Raw genomic sequence first — 20,705 nt, 5'->3', positions numbered from 1 at the left:
TCTGTTGCAATGAATGGTTTCAAAGGCCAAACTCAAATGACCAAGGATGAATCTGATATCCCTAAGTCAAATGAGATAAAGCCTAAGAAACAGAAAAAAAAAGCTAACTAGGCAGGACCCAAGGAAACTTGGGTACCAAAATTAACTTGACTTGATTTTGATGTGTGCAGGGAAACAAAAAGAATCTTTGGTACTTGGATAGTGGTTGTTCAAGACACATGACTGGTGATTCTACCCTGCTCACAGAGTTTAAGGAGAGAGTTGGCCCAAGTATTACTTTTGGAGATGACAGCAAGGGTTATACTGTGGGATATGGCTTGATTTCAAAGGACAATGTCATCATTGAGGAGATTGCCTTAGTGGATGGTCTCAAACACAATTTGTTGAGTATCAGCCAGCTTTATGATAAAGGCAACTCAGTAACCTTCAATTCAGAAGCCTGTGTTGTGACTAACAAAAGATGCAACAAAGTGGTTCTCACTGGTGTGAGAAAAAGAAATGTGTACCTAGCTGATTTCAACTCATCTAATGCAGAATCTGTTACTTGTCTTCTCAGTAAAGCAAGTCAGGATGAAAGTTAGCTATGGCACAAGAAGTTATCCCATTTAAACTTTAAGACTATGAATGAGCTAGTAAAGAAAGAACTGGTTAGAGGCATTCCTCCACTGGAGTTTTCTAAGGATGGACTGTGTGATGCCTGCCAAAAAGGGAAGCAGATTAATGCATCATTCAGGAAGAAACTTGATTCAACAATTGAAGAGCCTTTGCAACTGCTTCACATGGATTTGTTTGGACCAGTCAATGTGTTGTCCATCTCAAGGAAAAGATTTTGCCTAGTAATTGTAGATGATTTCTCAAAGTTCTATTGGACATATTTCCTAAAGTCTAAAGATGAGGCTAGTGAAATCATCATCAATCACATAAGGCAAGTCAATAATCATCCAGATTTCAAGGTTAGAAGAATCAGGAGTGACAATGAAACTGAGTTCAAGAATTCTGTCATGAGAGCATTTTGTGAGGAAAATGGGATTCTGCATGAATTTTCAGCAGCAAGAACTCCACAACAGAATGAAGTAGTGGAAAGGAAGAACAGATTACTTATTGAAGCTGCAAGGACAATGCTTGAAGAATCTAAACTGCCAACCTATTTCTGGGCTGAAGCTGTAAATACTGCATGCTACACTCAGAATATTTCTCTGGTTAATCAAGCTAGATGCATGACTCCCTATCAATTGTTCAAGAACAAGAAGCCAAATCTAAATTTTCTTCATGTCTTTGGCTGCAAGTGCTATATTCTGAGAAATCAAACTGATCAAAATGGAAAGTTTGATGCTAAAGCAGATGAAGAAATTTTTGTTGGATATGCTGTTGGTAAAGCATATAGAGTATACAATCTAAGAACCAACATTGTTGTGGAATCAATACATGTTGTGTTTGATGATAAAAAGATTGAAGGACTGAAAAATGGAGATTACCATGAGAGCCTCAATTTCGACAATGTGGAGATGGTTAGTGATGACAGTGATGATGAAAGTGATCTAGAAATAGTGTCTAAGGATAATGCTGATAAATCTACTACCAATGAAGCACAAAACTCAACATCTGTCGAGTTGCATAATGCTTCATCCGTCGGGAGGCAATCTGTGTTATCCGTCGGGAGACAACCAGCTTCATCCGTCGGTACTCAAAATTCACCATCTGTCGGGTTATTAAAAGGAGCAGGAAGTCAAGATAGATCACCTATAGAAAGTTCCCCTTTCTCAAATCAAAGATCCACAAACTCAGGGGGAGTTTCTAACAATCAAAACTCAATTGCACATCAAGACAACAATGAGGTTTCTTCATCTAGAGCTAATCTACCTCAACAAAGAAAATGGACAAAAGATCACCCCTTTGAGCTTATTATTGGTGATGTTTCTTCTAGAGTTCAAACAAGGAGAGCAACTCAAGAAGAATGTCTATACAGCAGCTTTCTTTCTAAGGAAGAACCAAAGAAGGTAGAAGAAGCTTTGTTGGATCCTGATTGGATTTCAGCTATGCAGGAGGAGCTAAACCAATTTGAGAGGAATAAGGTATGGAAGCCATTGCCCAAGCCTAGAGGAAAGAATCCAATTGACACCAAATGCATATTCAGAAACAAGATGGATGAAAATGGCATAGTAGTCAGGAACAAAGCTAGATTGGTTGCTAAGGTCTATTGTCAACAAGAAGGAATAGATTTTGATGAAACATTTGCTCCTATTGCAAGACTTGAAGCCATCAGAATCTTTTTAGCCTATGCAGCCCATGCCAATTTCAAGGTCTATCAAATGGATGTCAAAAGTGCATTTCTGAATGGAGACTTGGAGGAGGAAGTCTATGTTAGTCAGCCTCCTAGTTTTGAAGATCCAAATTTTCCTGAATATGTCTACTATCTTTTGAAAGCACTTTATGGACTGAAGCAAGCACCTAGAGCCTGGTATGACACTTTATCAAAGTTCCTTTTGGAAAATCACTTCATAAGAGGTACTGTGGATAAAACTTTATTTTTCAGAAATGTTAATGGTTCTAGTATACTTGTTCAAATTTATGTAGATGATATTATTTTTGGCTCTACAGATGAGAAACTTTGCAAAAAGTTTGCCAAACTGATGTAAAGTAAGTATGAAATGAGTATGATGGGAGAACTGACATACTTTCTTGGTTTACAAGTTAAGCAAGTTAGTGATGGAATATTCATTAGTCAAACTAAATACATTTTTGATCTTTTAAAGAAGTTTGATCTAGTGGATTGCACATCTGCAAAAACTCCCATGGCCACTGCAACTAAGCTTGAATTAAACACTACTGAAAAGTCTGTGGATATTTCAAGTTATAGAGGCATGGTTGGCTCACTTTTGTACTTAACAGCTAGTAGGCCAGATATAATGTTTGCTACATATTTATGTGCTAGATTTCAGGCCGATCCTAGAGAATCTCACTTAATAGCTATTAAGAGAATTTTCAGATATCTCAAGGAAACACCAAAACTTGGCATTTGGTACCCTAGAGATTCTGGTTTTGATCTAACTGGTTATTCAGATGCAGATTATGCAAGTTATAGAATTGATAAAAAAAGTACAACAGGAACCTGTCAAATTCTAGGAAACAAGCTTGTGTCCCGGTTCAGTAAAAAGCAAAATTTAGTTTCTACTTCTACAGCTGAAGCTGAATATATTGCTGCTGGTAGTTGCCGTGCATATATATTATGGATGAAAAATCAATTGCTAGACTATGGTTTGCAAGTTGAAAGGATTCCCATTTTCTGTGATAAGACAAGTGCAATTGCCATCACTGAAAATCCAGTACAACATTCAAGGACAAAGCACATAGATATCAAGTACCACTTCATAAGGGAACATGTAATGAATGGTACTGTAGAATTATATTTTGTTCCAAGTGAGAAGCAGCTTGCAGATATCTTTACCAAACCACTGGATGAATCCACCTTTTCAAGGTTGGTAAGTGAGTTAGGTATGTTTAATTACTCTTAAATCTATATGAGTTAATTTGCAAGTTGAAATGCAGCCAGAAATTTAATTGATTTTTCAGTCATAGATGAAATTTTGGCTAAGTCAAAATTTACATCTCGACGGATGATCTTTATCCATCGAGTTTGATCATCCGTCGGTATATTATTTGCTAATAAAAATCAATTATTTTTTCTGGAATATTTTATGTCTCGACGGATAACAGTTTATCCTCATCCGTCGAATTGTCTTAATCTCAGCCGTTAATTTCATGTACATTATCCATCGAGTATACTTACAGTTTGTAAGCATAACACGACGGATAATGGGTGGAATTTTTACAGTTTATTTTTTAAACGGCTATTTTAGGCAATTTCTATTGGTTACTTTATTTTACTTTATTATTTTTATCAGTTATTTTTGAGATGGTATAAAAGTTATTTCATTTCAATCGCTTTTCTTTTATCATTCTCAATTCAACTGGTCTAATTTCATTCTCTCTCAAAGCACTTACTCTCTTTCTCTTCAAGCTCTTATTCTCTAACAATGGCACCTGTTGTAAAGATTATGTCTCAAACTGGGTTCATTTATGAGAAGAACAATTTCACTGCACTAGTGAACAAGGGTATTCAGTATTCTGGTGATTATCACAAGATGATGGACTTTGTGAAGAATTGCAAACTCAATTACGCCATGCTGGAATCACCCACAATCTTCTGTGAAGTTGTTGAAGAGATGTGGACCACTGCTACCTACAACTCTACAGATAAGACCATCACGCTCACCATTAAAGGTAAAGAATTCTGTATCAATAGTGATGTGATAAAAGCATGTTTCAAAATTCCTGATGATAATGTGACCTCACCACACACTGACACTGATATAATCAATATTCTTAATTCCATGAACTATGCACTTCCTACTTCTAAACTGAGTGACATTAGGAGAATGGGTCTTAGGAAAGAATGGAGTTTCATGTGTGATGTAGTTACAAAGGTTTTCTCAGGAAAGATCAGTAATTTTGATTCATGAAAGCAATGATAATAGCAATAGCTCCGGTAGTGATTCAGACTCTGGCAGTGACATCATATAAAGCAGAAGAAATTTTAGCCATTTGCATCAGTGAATATTTCCATGCTTAACATGCTCTACATGCTAGTTACAGATAAGTATTTTGATTTTAGTGACCTTGTTTTATTTGAGTTAGGTTTTAAACTGGGAGAGTTAAATAAAAGAGGTAAGAATGTGTATTATGCTAGATTCCTTATGATGTTAGCTAACCACCTTTGTGAAGAGATTGTGCTTGAGAACCCTAACAACAAATTAGATTGTTGGGTTCAAGAGAGAAGGCTCATTGCAGATTTGAACAAGGCCAATCATCACAAGGATGTGCCAATGTTCTACTTTCCTGTAATACAAGCACCTCAGGTAAGTGAGGTAAGTTCACCTATCCCTACAACTATTCCAACCTCAATAATTTCTTTGAGTTCAAGTGTGGCTATGGCAACTGTGTCAATGACCAAATAGTTGCCTACCCAAGCTACCAAATCTACAATTATTTCAAAATCCAAATCAAAGAAAGCCCCCTCTGGTATCTCCCAAAAGATGCCAGTTGAAAAATCCACTAAAGCCAAAGAGGGGAGTGTGAAGGAGGGTAAGTTAGGTGAGAGAAGGGTTGAACATAAAAGAAACCCCAAGAATAAGGCTGGAGAGTTGAGTGAATCCCAGCCTAGCCACACTGCAGTTTCCCAACAAACTGCAGTGCTTAAAAAGGACAAAAGCTCATTTCTAGCTGCATCCTCCCAAAAGGATGTAGCTATTGAACAAAGCTCTCAACCAAGAGCACAGACCAAGAGGGTTAGGGACACAAGCTCACCCCAAACTTATGCCAGAAAGAAGAAATCAAAAACCATTAGGGATGCACAGGGTACACACACTGTGCAAACTGGTGCTAAAGACACAATCACTGTACCTTCACAAACTCAGTTTAATGTGGCTCCAATAAATGTGGAGTCACAGCCAAAATATCTAGTTATAGAAGCATCTCAAACACCAAACTCACCAACAAATTCTCTGGATGTGGATATGATCAACACATCAATTCCTGATTCCCCTTCTTTAACTCTGTTGGGGAAGCCAAAATCTAATACAAGTGAGCATCATCTTTTAGATGATTTGTTGGCTCACTTGCCAATTCTTTCAGGAACTGTTGTATCATCTGTGCCCCAAATATCTTCAATCAGCACAGAGTCAACAATAGTTTCTATTCCCAACTCATTCATTTCTACTCTCTCGACGGATACTGCTCATCCGTCGAGTAGTGATTGTATCCCGACGGATAAGCTTGACAGCAGTTATTCGTCAGATAGCAAAACCACTCACTCGATGGATATCACTCATTCATCGAGTATCTCTGCACAGCTTCAAACTTCATTTATTTCAAGGGCAGAAGATTTAGTGGTTGTACAGTCACTCTTAGGATTGAGAGAGAAGAGTGTTTTGAGTGAGAGTCTGGGTTGCTCCCAGGAAAAAGGAGAGGAAATAAGTGAAACTCTGCAATCCATTTCTTCAGGATTGGAAAAAGAGAGTGAGAGGAGTCTCACCTTAGTAGGTGAAGGTGAGGGTGTGAGGGTGGGGAGCCAGGGTGAGACCCTGATGCAACAAAAGAGAGAAAATGAGAGAAATGCAGGTACTGGAGCAATAAGGATGGATGTCATTGCTAGTGAGTCAATGAATGTCCAGGATGCAGACAGGGAAGGACTATCTCAGCATTCTAAAGCTGTTATAGATTCCACTTCCCTTGATGTTGAGGCATTTACTCACCATGTTCCAGCTTATCAACTTCTAGCTGAACAGGGCAATGACAATGCAGAAAGGATGCTGAATTTGGTGCATACCACACAGTCTATGATGAGAGCTAAGGATGTCATCACAGCTTTGCCTTCTATAACTAGTGATGTGGACTATGAGACTGGTGGTTCAGCTGATTTCTTTGGAGATGGGAGTGGGGATAGTGAAGATGAAACAATGGACATAGGGGGAGAAGTAGGCTCACGTTCAAGATCAGGTATGCCATCATGGGCATTCTCAAAGCACTGTGATGAGCATTACTTCAAGACAACCCTGATCCAGTTAATCAATCAGACAAATACTGCTCTTCAAACCACTACGAATGCCAGCACAAAGAAGCTCCTTCAGGCACATCTAGCCTCCCTGCAACTTCAACAAATTCAGGGCTTCCAGCATGCTAGGGATGTAAACACCATGAAGGGTGATATTGAGGAGATAAAGAAGGCCCTTTCAGACAGGATAGATTCTAAACTTCCAGAAGCTACAATGCTTGACATCAAGAGGCAATTAAGGAAAAATTCTGATCTGTCAACCAAGATAGATGCCTTGGACACAAGAATGTCAGCCATGGAAGCATCTTTAACTGCCATTCATCTTCATCAAGCCCAATAGACAGATCTACTTCAAAAATTGGTGGCTGCTCAAACCCCCTCATCTACTCAACATGATGATAACAAAAAGGGGGAGAAAGGACCAAGTGAGGGGGAGAGGCTTCAAATTCAAATCAACAAGGTAATTGTGCCTTCAATTACTATCTCAAAGCCATCAGTTATAGATAGTATAGATCTGATCAATGCTGCAACAGCCAACATAAGAGTAGCTGATAAGGAGAAGTTGAGTTTAGTCAACTGGGAGAAGATTGATGAGGAAATACAGAAGAAGTTTGAACTTGTCAAGGAGTCAGTTAAGTCAGCCATCCATCACTCTCAAGTCAAGTAAATTAGTGTGAATGAGATGAGCATGAACTATCTGGAAAGAGGACAGCCTTCCTGCATCAAATCTCCAAAGGCTGAAACAATTCTGAAAGTAAGGGTAAACTACTCAAAATCATCATTGAAGAATCCTTTGGATACTGTGTATGAGACACCTAAGCCTGATGAGAAGAAACTTCTGTCAAGATCAATTATTTTCTACAAAGATCCAGCTGATTCAGCTTCAAAAAGAAGAATTGCAAAAATTTTCAGGAATGGGAAAGAAATTTGTGTGGTGGCTGGACATCCTCAATTTGCTCAAGCAAAGAGAGAAGAAAAGGCTAGATTGAAGCAGGAAAAGAAGCAAGCTACTCTGGATGCTAAAAAGACTAAACAGAAGAAAGAGCAAATTGCTATCTTGGCCAAGCTACAAGCTATAAATTTATCACAACAAATTCCTTCTCAGCCATCTGAAATTACTGAATCAAAGAAGCAAGTTGAACAACAGAAGAAATCTCCAAGAATTAAGGAATTGGCTAAAAGAACTAAAAGGAAACTGGATATTGTTGACAAGGAATTGGAAGATCAATTTCCTAAGGAATCCCCACCATCTACAACTCAAGATCAAAGCCCTCTGTGATATTTGAAGATATCAGGGTGGTGGATCCCTACAGGAATATTCATGGTGAACCTATTGTGCCCAAGGATGAGCCAATAAAATGGGAGAACATACCAATTCCTAACTTCAATCTACCAATCCTTAGCAAGCCAAGAAGAACAAAGTCAAGAACAGTCAAGAAAGTGAAGTTATCACCTCTCAAATCCAAATCTCTAGTCAAAGCTCAATCTAAAGTCAGTAAGGGAGATTACATGTACTTGTGTGACATCAAAAAATTTTCTGATCTAAACCTCTATCTAGATGAACTAGATGAAGTGAGAGGAATTGATGCATACAAAAACCTACCTGAAAGGTTAGTGTTCAAGTACAAAGGGGGAAAGGAGATTCAGTGGCCACTTCACAGGATCCTTCAAGAAAGCCAAGCTGTACTGATTAAAGTTTATTCATCCTTCAAGAAGAACTTTCGGTTCAACATTACTGCAAGAAGATTGGTACTGAAGAAGATTGAAGAACTAAGGAGTGTTAGAGCTAAAGATGCACTTCCAAAGACTCTAATTATCCCTTACACAGGGAGAAGAGTGCATCTAAGGCCCTACTGGCTGATAGAGTTCATGGATGACAAAGGTGTGAGAAGGTTTTTCAGATTAGAAGACCAATTAAGCATCTCCAGCAATGAGACTCTGTTGGAAATGCAAGCAAAGTTAAATCTCTCAGAATCTGATGAACTATAATTCCACAAGCAGCTCCAAAATCAGATTAAAGAAAACAACAGAAAGCTTGGAAAGAGATCCAGACCTTCAAGGAACTAGATAAATCCGCTCAGGCTAGAGGAGCATCTTGAAAATGACTGTGAGCAAAAACTTTGTACTTTTTGTTAATTGAAGCACTTTTCAGTAATATCTACTTTCTTTTAAAGTTATATTTTTAGGGTGTTTTGTTATCATCAAGTATCTCTTAATTTATGATTACAATTCTAGTAGACATAAATTGGGGGAGATTGTTGTGTATATGTTGTGTACTTGATGATTTCATGAACAAAACACCTTGGTAGATTTTACTTAGTGAAATTATGTAGCACTCGACGGATAAGATTTATAGTCCCGACGGATGACTCATTATAGTCCCGACGGATGATGACTTATTATCCATCGAGTGAGTAGCTTATGTAACAATAAGTCTATAGCACATTTCTGCATACACCATTGTATAGATTCTGTAAGTAGTATTCAAGTCATGTTGACTTTAACTAGATATGCAGAATAGGTTGATTAATTGTACATAGATAATGTCTTGTAATTCTGCATAAATGAAATGAAGTCAAGTGCCAGATTGCTACCCGACGGATAAACTACAATGAAGTCGACGGATGATCAACTAGACAACCCGACGGATGATCAATAACTCGACGGATGATCATGAACCCGACGGATAAAGAATTAAAACATCTGTTGACAGTGACAACACAGTCACATGCGTCGAGTGGATGCAAATGGAATGTGGTAGCCTATTCAACTGGGTTTTCGAGAACAAAGAAGCATTGCCATTTCCATGCTATTATGAAGATATTCAAAGATGCCGAAATAGAGTAATGAAGTAGCATTGTAATAGACTAGATAGTTTTTATTTTATTATCCTGTCTTATTACTTTGTAATCTTGGTGATATATAAACCAAGATGTAGCAACTAGGAAAATATTGATCTAAGCAGAAAAATAGAGAAACATTTGTAAGCAGAATTCTTAGCATTTCTCTATAGTCTTAGTTGTTCAATTGTTGTAAGCAGCTGTGAGCATTTTGCACACAGGGTTCCCTCGATATATAATATATATCTCTGGTGGAATCATTCAAATCCACCAGAAAGTTTTTAAAGACTCTTGTTTTTAATTACTTGTGTTTTGATTTACTTAAGTCTTTATTCTGCATTCTGCTAGTCAATTCACACTATATATATATATTTGAGTTAGAACATTTTTATTCAAGAAAAAATTTCAAGAATTCCATTCAACCCCACTTCTATAATTCTTGTTATATTGTTAAGGGACTAACAAAGTTTTATATGGTTTCACAATTATATTTATAGAGGTAGTGCATTAATCCTTTAATAATTGATCGAAAAGTTAAGTTTTAAATTAGTAGAGTGTATATTAGTATATTTATAACTGATAAAAAATATTATGGCTTATACTAAATACAATATATTGGATAAATAGTTATAAATTTACTGATACTTTAATATTTATTAAATCTTGAAACGGTATTAAATTGAGTGAAATTAATGAGTATTTTGTGGATGTAGTGAATGATTCTTAAAAGAACATTATAAATTTCTTTGATGTAGTGGTTGGAGATATGAATATCTATAACATGTATAATAGATAGATAGATATCTATTTATCCGGAGAAGATATTAAATTAAATGAAGGGAATGAGTTTTTTGTGCATGTAGGTAATGAGTTTCTAAAAAAGTATAATTAATGTATCTGGTGTAGTGGTTGGACATGTGCACATAGTTCTTTTCTAATGCTAAGGTCATGGTTCTCATGGAAAACATATATTTTTCATTATTAATGTAATAGAGGGTGGTCATGGGTTCATTTCTAATGATAACATATATTTTTCATTATTAATGTAATAGAGGGTAAATATGTAATTTACTAAATTGCTTGAAACCTATGTTGGCCTATAATAAGTATAATATATATAGTTATATAACTACTTATTGTGACGCATAGTGTTAATTATACTCAACAATAATATATATGACACACGTTGGAAATATCATTTGTGTTATATGTTAGACGTGTAGGAACTTGCAACATCTATGGCTTGTGGTGTTGGAATTAATCAGGGGACCTTGTCTCGCAAGTGCACTTGAGCATTTTAACGTGTTTTGATATCTTGAAATGACTTACGAAGTAACTCCAGATAATTTAAAAAGAAATGACTTTCAAAGTTGGCGAAATTCCTGCCTACGTTACACGCCGACAGAAACGCGATGGTAAACATATTTAGGCAGCAACGTTGGTACGAATTTTCACAGCAGCATCTTCATTTTAGGTGTACTACATTAATATTAAATACGTATTCATTCTTTTTTGCCTTTTAGAGACTGAGTGAAGTAATAAAGGATGGTTTGATTTTTCTAATAGAAATTGTTGCAAATTAAATTTAGTTGTGGAAATAATGTTTTAATCTAATTATTTTTAATAACTTTTATATATTTAAGTTGAGTAGGTTTTTCTCTTTTATTTTAGTAATTTACATAATAAAATTATATTGATATATGTATAAATAATTGTTTTTAAAAAAAAATTAATTGAAGTCTAAATACTCTAAAAAGAGCTTATTTATTGATTACCTAAAATATTTCTTAAAAAGCAATTCAAATAAATTATGTAATTATCTGTCCTATTTAACTGCTTTTTGATTTTTTAACGTATACTTAGTTATCAGATTGTGGTAACCAAAAAAGTCCGGACATCTAATTTAGTTATCAAAATGAAAAAAAAAATATTCTAGCTAAAACTCTACAAAACAGTTAAACTACAAGTGTACTCCTCCATTTCTCTATAAATTCCCTCTCATTTCCTTCCCTTTTCCCACGTCATCTTACTCTGCATTTCTCTTCTACTTAATCTCTCTCTCTCTCTCACTCTCTCTCTCTCTCTCAAATCATGTTACATTTAGTTTCCTTGGCCTAAGATGAATTTCAAGAATCTGATACTATTTTCAGAGGCATTGTTGGTTTTTCAGGAGGAAATGATAATACTACTTGCAGCATTGTTGGTTATTCCGGTTACCAAAAATCCTGAAATAATAATAGCTTCAAGAGAAAGAAGAAATCAATTCCCATAAACATTCTGGAAATTCATTCTGAAAATGAATTTGGATACGAGCACGATGACTATGATGATAGAAATGGTGGTAAAATCACGCCTCCCCCGAGATTTTGGGAAGACAAATTACTAGAAAGATGGTGCAATGAACTCAGATGGGATGTTGACTTATCAAAGGAAGGGCAAGACTGTCAAAAGAAGTTGACCAGGGGTAAAGAAGGAAATATCTGTTTGGGGAAAAGGAAATATAAATAGTTAAGGACAAGGTTCGAGGGGAGATATGCAAATGTTTTATCCAGTAAAGACGTTGTCTTATTAGGAGTCCACCTATCCTCGAATTGGGCATTTGTAACCGTAATTGTTTCTTTTTATTAATTAAACAGTGAGCGTGAATCGTCAATTGAGCTTTCATTTCAGCTTATTGTCTCAATTCTAACCTAATTCTTACCAAAGTGGTATCAGAGCTTTCGATAATGGGGCCTCCAATGACGACTCAACAGGTGGATGCAATCGAAGAACAAGTCACAAAAATTCAAAACACGATAAGAGCGTAAGTGATTGAGGAGGTGTCAGCCGCCATCAAAGGCGCAGTGGCAGCGATGGAAGTATCGTTATCAAACAGATTTGTCACGGTAGTAGAAGAAATGATAAAGAAGCAGGAGCGCCATATTGATGAGATAGCGATGCGGCTTGAGGGGAGACTTAACAGATCGAGAGACCAGCAGGACTCGATGATGTTAATGGTAAAGAATGATCAGTTGGCTTTGCAAACAGAGGTACAGGCTGCTCTTAAGGATCTCATGGGAAAGCAAAGAGAGAAAATCATTCAATCGGAGGTAATAACCAAAACTGGAGGCAGCAATATAAGTGAACGTAAGTCGGGAGAGGAAGATAGGTATGGAAAATGGGTGTTATTTGAGGATGGTAGCCAGACTGGCCAGGGATCTGGAGGGGGTCCAGAAGGTGTTTTAAGTATGAGACTGCCTGTCACAGGGCGAGGAACAAACTGGAGATTTAAAAAGCTAGATATGCCCTTGTTTGATGGAGTAAACCTTGATGGGTGGATTTTACGAGTTGAACGCTATCATCAGCTCTATCATTTGTCAGAGGAAGATAAGTTAGAGGCTGTAATTGGGGCACTAGAAGGAGATGCCTTACTTTGGTTCCAATGGGAAAATAGATGGGGGCCCATGCAAACTTGGGAAGAAATAAAAATAATGGTCCGAAGGCAATTCAGGTCTACGGCTACAGATACTTTACACGAACAGTGGTTGGGGCATAAACAAAATGGGACGGTGGGAGACTACAGATGAAAATTTATTTAGTTGTTGGCGCCTTTAGAGAGAGTGCCAGAGGAAATAGCTAAGGCACAATTATTAAATGGGTTGAAAGAAGAAATTAAGGTGGAGGTTCGTCTATTAGAGCCTAAAAACTTAGATAATGCGATGGATTTGGCTTTGATGCGAGAAGATAAGTTGCGTGTTGGGGCCAGTAGGAAGGGGGAACAGAGGTCAGGCCAATTCATGAGCCAAGGATCTTATACACCATCCATCATATCAGCGTCTCATAGATGAAGTATCTCCGGTTACTCAACCGGGTGGACTTCCCCAAGTCATTACTCATAGCACAGTCAAACAGCCTCTTCAACTAGAGGGAGCAGAGGTGTAGCAATGGGGAAAAATTATAGAGAGATACGCAGGCCGAGCGAAGCAGAATTACAGATTATAAGGGAGAAAGGATTATGTTATCCCTGCGATGATAAGTGGTCTAGTGGGCATAAATGCAAAAGAAAAGAGTTGAGCGTATTGCTCACTTGTGAAGGGGAGGAAGAGGAACCAGAATTAATCCCACACAGCTCAGTTTCAGAGGAGAATTTAGAGGTAATGCCTAACATACCCTAACCTGAGATTTCTTTAAATTCTGTAATGGGTTTGACGAGTCCACGAACGATGAAACTCGTGGGATATATTGGAGGTCAGGAGGTTGTGATTATGGTAGACCCGGGTGCTACCCATAATTTTATTTCTTTGGAGGTGATAAAGAAACTGAATATTCCAGTATTGCCATCGAAAGAGTTTGGGGTGTCTCTTGGTACAGGGGACTCGGTGATGGGGACTAACATTTGCAAATCAGTGGTGTTGGAAATGCAAGGGATAGTAATTGTGGAGAGTTTTTTGCCTTTAGAGTTAGGAAATTCTGACATCATTTTAGGTATACAATGGCTTGAGACTTTGGGCACCATGACTATAAACTGGAAGACTCAAACGATGCGGTTTCAACTGGGAACTGAGACTGTGACCATTAAAGGGGATGCATCGTTAGGCCGTAGTGGAATATCCTTAAAAGCCATGCTGCGGAATTTGAGAAAGGAAGGCAACGGTTATCTTGTGGAATTTAATTTCTTACAAGCACCCGTAGAGTAGTTGAATGAAGAGGAGAAAGGGACCAGTACTATCCCAAAATTTTTGAAAGGGGTTTTGTAGAAGTACAAACAGGTTTTCGACTTACTTACAGGGTTACCTCCGAAACGCATCCATGACCATGCTGTGGTGCTAAAAGAGGGAACTGATCCAGTGAATGTAAGGCCATATCGTTACTCACAAGTACAAAAGAAAGAGATCGAAATCCTCATTAAGGATATGCTTAAAGCTGGAATAATACAGCTATCGAACAGTCCATTCTCTAGCCCGGTATTGTTGGTGAAAAAGTGTGATGGTTCATGGAGATTATGTGTCGACTATAGGGCTTTAAATAAAGTCACCATACCGGATAAGTATCCGATACCTATAATCGACGAGTTGTGGGATGAATTAAATGGTGCAGTGTGGTTTACAAAATTGGATTTAAAATCAGGGTACCACCAAGTACGAATGAAGGAGGAGGACGTACCAAAAATAACTTTTCGCACTCATGAAGGCCATTACGAGTTTTTGGTCCTTCCGTTTGGTCTTACAAATGGTCCAGCCACTTTCCAAGCAATCATGAATAAGGTATTTCACCCATATCTTCATAAATTTTTGTTAGTCTTCTTCGACGACATTTTAATTTATAGTCGAAGTGTTGAGGACCATATTAAACATGTTGAAATAATTATGCAACAGCTCAAGCAAAATCAGTTATATGTGTATAAGAAAAAAGGTGAATTCGGCAAAAAGCAAGTGGCCTATTTAGGCCATATCATCTCAGAAATAGGAGTGGCTGTGGATAACTCTAAAGTGCGGGCCATGACAAATTAGCCCGTACCTCAGAACATAAAGGAGCTACGTGGGTTCCTTGGTCTCACAGGATATTACCAGAAGTTTATACGAGGGTATGCAAAAATTGTGCACCCACTTACCGATCAATTAAGAAAAGACAAATACGGCTGGACTGAAGCTGCTACTACCACATCTACCTTGTTAAATAAAGCCATGGTGCAGGCTCCAATTCTTGCTCTCCCAGATTTTGATAAAATGTTCGAAATTGAGACAGATGCTTCCGGTTTTTGGGTAGGAGATGTTCTCCTGCAAGATAATCATCCAATCGCCTATTATAGCAAGTTGTTAGGACCTCGAAATTGACTCAAATCCATCTACAAGAAGGAGTTCATGGCAATTATGTTTTCAGTCCAAAAGTGGAGGCATTATCTCATGGGTCGTAAATTTGTGGTCCGTACTGATCAACAAAGCCTACGCTTCTTATTTGAGCAGCGTGAAATTGGTTTGGAATATAAGCGTTGGGTGGGAAAATTAATGGGTTTTCATTTTGACATCAAATACAAACCCGGAGCAGCTAACAAGATCCCCGATGCGTTATCCCACGAATACAACGGCTTGTGTGAGTTGTCCAACTTAATAACAACAACTTGAGTGCAATGGGGAAATTTCGTACCTCAGATTCCAAATGATCAGTTCGTCCAACAAATGGTGGCAGCAATTGGTAAAGGGCAGGCTCCCAAAGGTACAGTCTTGACCAGGGGAATTTAAGATACAAAGGGCGTTTGGTAATCCCTCTGAAATCAAAATTAGTAGACTTGCTATTACATAAATATCATGATACCACTTTAGGTGGCCACCCATGTAATTTTAAAACTTACCAGCGGCTACATGAATGGTTTTGGCCTGACATGCGAAAAAATATGCAGAAATACGTGCAAGTTTGTCTGGTTTGTCAACAAAGTAAAGCATCATCACTGCGGCCAGCAGGCCTCTTGCAACCATTACCAATTCTAACAAGAATTTGGGAAGATATATCACTCAATTTTGTTGATGGTTTACCCCGCTCTAGTGGAGTGGATACAGTTTTAGTGGTGGTGGATCGCCTGTCCAAATATGCACACTTCATTGGTATCAAACATCCTTACACAGCCCAGTCTGTAGCACAGGTCTTCATACGTGAGGTGGTTCGACATCACGGTTTCCATGCTACCATTGTGTCCGATCGAGATAGAGTTTTTCTGAGCATTTTTTGGCGAGAATTATTTAAGAGCTAAGGCACTGCACTGCATCACAGCTCAGCGTATAACCCGCAATCCGACGGGCAAACGGAGGTAGTAAACAAAGTGATGGAAACCTACCTAAGGTGCTTTATTAATGGCAAACCCAATTTTTGGGCAAACTGGCTTCCCTGGTTAGAGTTTTGGTACAACACTTCCTACCAAGTGTCTATCAACTGCTCACCATTTCAGGTAGTTTATGGTCGCGAGCCACTAGCCTTGCTGCGTTTTGAAAAAGGAAGTACATCAGTGGCTACATTGGAAGAACAGTTGCTAGAAAGTGACGCTGTGTTGGATGATGTTAAGGCGTCGTTGTTTCGTGCACAACAACGAATGCAAAAATATGCTGATGCAGGTCGCCGCGATGTGGTTTTTCAAGTGGGGGAACAAGTGTTTTTAAAACTGCAGCCGTATCGTCAACATTCCTTGGCTAGACGTCCTTGTGAGAAGCTTTCAGCACGTTTCTATGGGCCCTTTTCTATCCTAGAGCGAGTTGGCAATGTTGCTTATCGATTGTAGCTTCCTTCAGGTACCCATATCCACCCTGTTTTTCACGTCTCACGGTTAAAAAAGGAAATTGGAACACAACCTGCCTCGTCAGTAATTCCTCCCCAGTTAACTACTAACATGGTTCTGGACGTCCAACATGAACGGATTCTCAATGTGCGACCTGCCAAGAACCATCCCAGCAGCATAGAAGTTTTGATTAAGTGGACAGGGTTACAGGATTGGGAAGCAACTTGGGAGGACTATCAGCAGATTGTGAACTTGTTTCCTGACTTTCACCTTGAGGACAAGGTCAATGTTTGGGCCCGAGATAATGCACGGAACTCAGATGGGATGTTGACTTATCAAAGGAAGGGCAAGACTTTCAAAAGAAGTTGACTAGGGGTAAAGAAGGATCTGTTTGGGGAAAAGGAAATATAAATAGTTAAGGACAGGGTTCGTAGGGAGATATGCAAATATTTTATCCAGTAAAGACGTTGTCTTATTAGGAGGCTGCCTCTCCTCGAATTGGGCATTTGTAATCCTAATTGTTTCTTTTGATTAATTAAACAGTGAGCGTGAATCGTCAATTAAGCTTTTATTTGAGCTTATTGTCTCAATTATAACATAATTCTTACCGGTTGGCATTTTCGACGTGTAGTGGAGATGGAAGAACTCTCAAGGGGAGGCAAATGTGTGAAATCCACAATTCCATCGTAAGGCTCACAGGATTCCTTGAAACATGATGGCTAAACATTTTCAAGTTCTTGTTTTTTTCAGTACCTTCCCTCTAGCTTTTTATACATAGAATGTGGTTGAAATTATAATTTGATGGCATGTTATTAGAAAGTTATTGTTATAGAGTTCATTAAGTGAATTGATCAAGATAATTGTATTTTACTCTGTTCCGATTGATGAAATTACACCATAACCTTATGTTTATCAAAATAATAAAAGAATAATGTAATTGATTTATTTTCTTGATTTGATTATATTTGTTGAATACATAGCCTAAACCAAGCTCTAGGAGAAGTCGTAAATGCAGAAAATTTAAGAACTTTAGGAGCCAAAGTTTGAACAGAATCTGGAGAGTAAGAGCTGAGCAGGAGAGTGAAATAAAAGGAGGGACATATCTCCGTTCATCCGGAAGAGACCGATAACCTGTATTTTTATCAGGTGAGTTGTATGACAAGCTAGCTGATCGCCTAACAAATTAAAGAGAGGCATCCTGTAAATTCCGAGGGTAAGTAGAACATCTAGTAATCAAAATCAATTTTCGTCTTATCTGGAGAAAGTATGAGCTATTTATCATATTGAATATTTCTAAATCTTATATCGCTGGTATGGTCATATGATGAATAGAAATCTGGTGAGCATAATATGTGGTAGTAGAAATGATAGTTCATAAACTAATGCTGCGAATTTTTTCAAGTAACATTACTATGAGTCTGCAAAATCAAGCACAATATACTTTAAGGGATTGAGCTTGAAGAATTTCGTTCTACCAGGAATGAAAAGTATGATGCATTAGTATATCACAAGACAAATCACGCCAAATTTAACTCCAATTGGAACCTACATTAGACTAAATGAAGGACTTTGAATTAAAGTTTTTTACTAAACCAACATTGGTTTAACTCATTAAATCTATCGTTTCTCTGCTGCCTCTACCATTAATACATATGTCCTGTTGTACATATGGACTAATAATCTGCAAAAACGTACATACAGCAGATGTAGTAGAGTATCTTCATATAAAATTTGCTATTGTCATGATATTAGAAGAACCGACAAATATGGACTAATAGAATGCAAGAACTTGCTTAGATATTCTGTAGTATATATAGTATATATTACAGATATAGTAACATTTATAATGTCAATTACTATATTATACATACCAGTAGGAACTAGCAGCATACTGCATACCATGATACAAGTGGTTAATCAATAAGCTCAATTTAATGGAAGCTTAAAATAAGGAAGATATGGAGTACCATCACGTTTTCGGGTTATGAAATATGTTATGAACTCCTTTGTGCTAATTTCCCTGTATTTCGGTTGATTGTCATCAGACAGAAGCTCTTTTATTGGTCCGTATGGCTTCAACATATCTTCAGTACTCGGATAAAAGAAGCTGGCCACAGATATTCTTGGGCCTTCATGTTTTGCTAATACTCTATGATGCATACTCTTGAATCTATCATTTGTTATAAGCTGCATATAAAATGAATACTCGTATAAAATAAAATTAGGTAATACATTTTCCATTATGAGATGTTTAGAATAAAACAGAACGACGATTAAAAATAAATACTACCTGCATTAAATCTCCAATATTTACTAGTAAAGTTCCCTTGACAGGATGTACATCTGTCCATTGGTTTTCATGTAAGATTTGGAGAGCACTGATGTTGTCTTGTAGGAGTATGGTAAGAAAATTCGGATCAGAGTGTTTTGATGTGCCTAAAGTCAGTTGAGGTTCTGGACATGGTGGGTAATAGTGACAAGACATACTCAGTGTTCGAAAACATCCTAATCTTGCAAGGTAATCGCTGGTTAGGCCTAAAGCCTCCGATAACAACTCCAATAGTAGGTTCTTCAGGTTTATCAAGCATTCGGCATAATCACACATTGCTTCTCTACAGTAGGACATACAGCAACAAATGTAGATAACTTAGATACAGATTTAAAAAAAAAATGTTGAAAATACTGTTATAGCAGTGAGTCAAAATAGCACACATAGACTTAAAGTAAGGTTGAAGATACTGTCTGTTCCAATATGTGTATAGTCATTAAATTTATTTAAAATTCTATTACCACCTCTAAGTTAAAATTTTAACATATGAAATTCTATATAAAAAGAAGTATTTGGAGTCCTTAATGCTTTGGGATGCATTCTTGGGACCGTTTAGATCATTAGATTTTAAACCGATTAAGAGGAATAAGAATAAGGGTTGTAATACATTTTGTATCGAAATCTCATTCTCATTTCCCTTAATCCGCTTAAAATTCCACGATGCAAACGGGCACATGATTAGAGGGAATGATGCCTGAAAATGAAAAATTAATCGAGGTAAACATACCTGAAAACAGAAGGTAAGCCTTGACGATCAACAAAATTATCCTTAAAATCACAAGAAACAGAGTCCCTCCACTGGCCTAACTTGGTAAGAAAAAGATCAGGAGTACAGCAGTACCTAACTCTTTGTGTAAGGTCTCTAGTATAAAACTTTATTTTCAACTCCTTTGGCTGCTCATGAAATTTCCTCCCAGCTTCTAAAACACCATCCAGGACAGCATCCGAAATCCCATGATCAGTCATCTGAAAGAATCCCCATTTTTCCGATGCCTCACGAATTCCTGCAACAATCTCAGCCCGTCTGTTTGTTTTTTCGAACCCCTCAAGACTAATTACTGGTAAGTCTAGATGAACATCAGCCTTTAGCAACTTCTGTTCTGGATGAATGAAAAACTTGGGAATTTTTACGATACCAGAATCAACAAGCCCTTTAACTCCAGCTTTAGATTCGTCGAAATCCTCCAGTACTTTAAGTATGTCACAGTCTGAACTTTCTTCATTTTTGACTTCCATGGAATGAGTTAAAAATTGAATGAACGTGAGGTTTAACCATGTATATCACACCATCAGTGAACTTATATGATTCTCGGTGTATTTTGGCTAACACGTGTTCAATCAGCTAAACCGCAAAAACCACCCGCAACTGATCAGCATATTACGGTTAACCGTAACCGTAAAATGCGTGTTAACTATAATTTTTAGATAACCGTTAATTTGTGGTTTAGTTGCGGATTCATTATTTTAAAAATCGTGAATATTCATCCCCAAACGCATATTATATAAATTAATAAATTTTTTTTAAAAAAATTGAAATAAAATATAAATAACATTATGCAAGTATTGAAATTTGGATTTCGCCCAATTTAAATAAAGTCCGGAAAATTTTGCATTAACTTTTATATGTCACTAAACTATTGAACTTATTTGTCATTTAAACTTATTAAATTTTTAGCATTATTG

General features: G+C 37.3%; 2 protein-coding genes across 3 annotated transcripts; one reads left to right on the top strand and one right to left on the bottom strand.

Moving 5' to 3' along the window:
• Window positions 1-15,113: 15,113 nt before the first annotated feature.
• On the top strand, window positions 15,114-16,696 carry LOC141679658 (uncharacterized). Its single transcript, XM_074486099.1, has 4 exons — window positions 15,114-15,191; window positions 15,579-15,642; window positions 15,750-16,066; window positions 16,370-16,696. Exons 1-4 carry the CDS (start codon window positions 15,114-15,116, stop codon window positions 16,694-16,696), a joined length of 786 nt encoding a protein of 261 aa, XP_074342200.1.
• Window positions 16,697-17,614: 918 nt separating this feature from the next.
• LOC141678460 (1-aminocyclopropane-1-carboxylate oxidase homolog 3-like) lies at window positions 17,615-20,302 on the bottom strand. Of its 2 annotated transcripts, none has more exons than XM_074484787.1 (4): window positions 19,750-20,302; window positions 18,984-19,305; window positions 18,661-18,880; window positions 17,615-17,868 (listed from the first exon to the last, which is right to left on the bottom strand). In XM_074484787.1, exons 1-4 carry the CDS (start codon window positions 20,256-20,258, stop codon window positions 17,723-17,725), a joined length of 1,197 nt encoding a protein of 398 aa, XP_074340888.1. In that variant the 5' UTR covers window positions 20,259-20,302; the 3' UTR covers window positions 17,615-17,722. The 2 variants fall into 2 exon arrangements, with proteins under 2 accessions (XP_074340888.1, XP_074340889.1); XM_074484788.1 differs by having other exon boundaries at window positions 17,765-17,891; window positions 19,750-20,300.
• Window positions 20,303-20,705: the final 403 nt, after the last annotated feature.

Source organism: Apium graveolens, chromosome 8, assembly GCF_009905375.1.
Source record: "Apium graveolens cultivar Ventura chromosome 8, ASM990537v1, whole genome shotgun sequence".
NCBI classification, from domain to species: Eukaryota; Viridiplantae; Streptophyta; class Magnoliopsida; order Apiales; family Apiaceae; genus Apium; species Apium graveolens.
The sequence above is the reverse complement of the archived record's forward strand: the minus strand, read 5'-3'. Positions and strand labels throughout refer to the sequence as shown.

Bases quoted from the DNA above. Each gene is read 5' to 3' on its own strand.
- LOC141678460 (XM_074484787.1), bottom strand. From the start codon at position 20,258: ATGGAAGTCAAAAATGAAGAAAGTTCAGACTGTGACATACTTAAAGTA. The intron at 19,306-19,749 runs GTATGTTTACCT...GTCCTACTGTAG, and splicing joins GGCTTACCTTCTGTTTTCAG to AGAAGCAATGTGTGATTATG. The intron at 18,881-18,983 runs GTAGTATTTATT...TTTTATATGCAG, and splicing joins ATATTGGAGATTTAATGCAG to CTTATAACAAATGATAGATT.
- LOC141679658 (XM_074486099.1), top strand. From the start codon at position 15,114: ATGGTGCAGGCTCCAATTCTTGCTCTCCCAGATTTTGATAAAATGTTC. The intron at 15,192-15,578 runs GTAGGAGATGTT...TTCGTACCTCAG, and splicing joins CAGATGCTTCCGGTTTTTGG to ATTCCAAATGATCAGTTCGT. The intron at 15,643-15,749 runs GTACAGTCTTGA...ATACCACTTTAG, and splicing joins TAAAGGGCAGGCTCCCAAAG to GTGGCCACCCATGTAATTTT.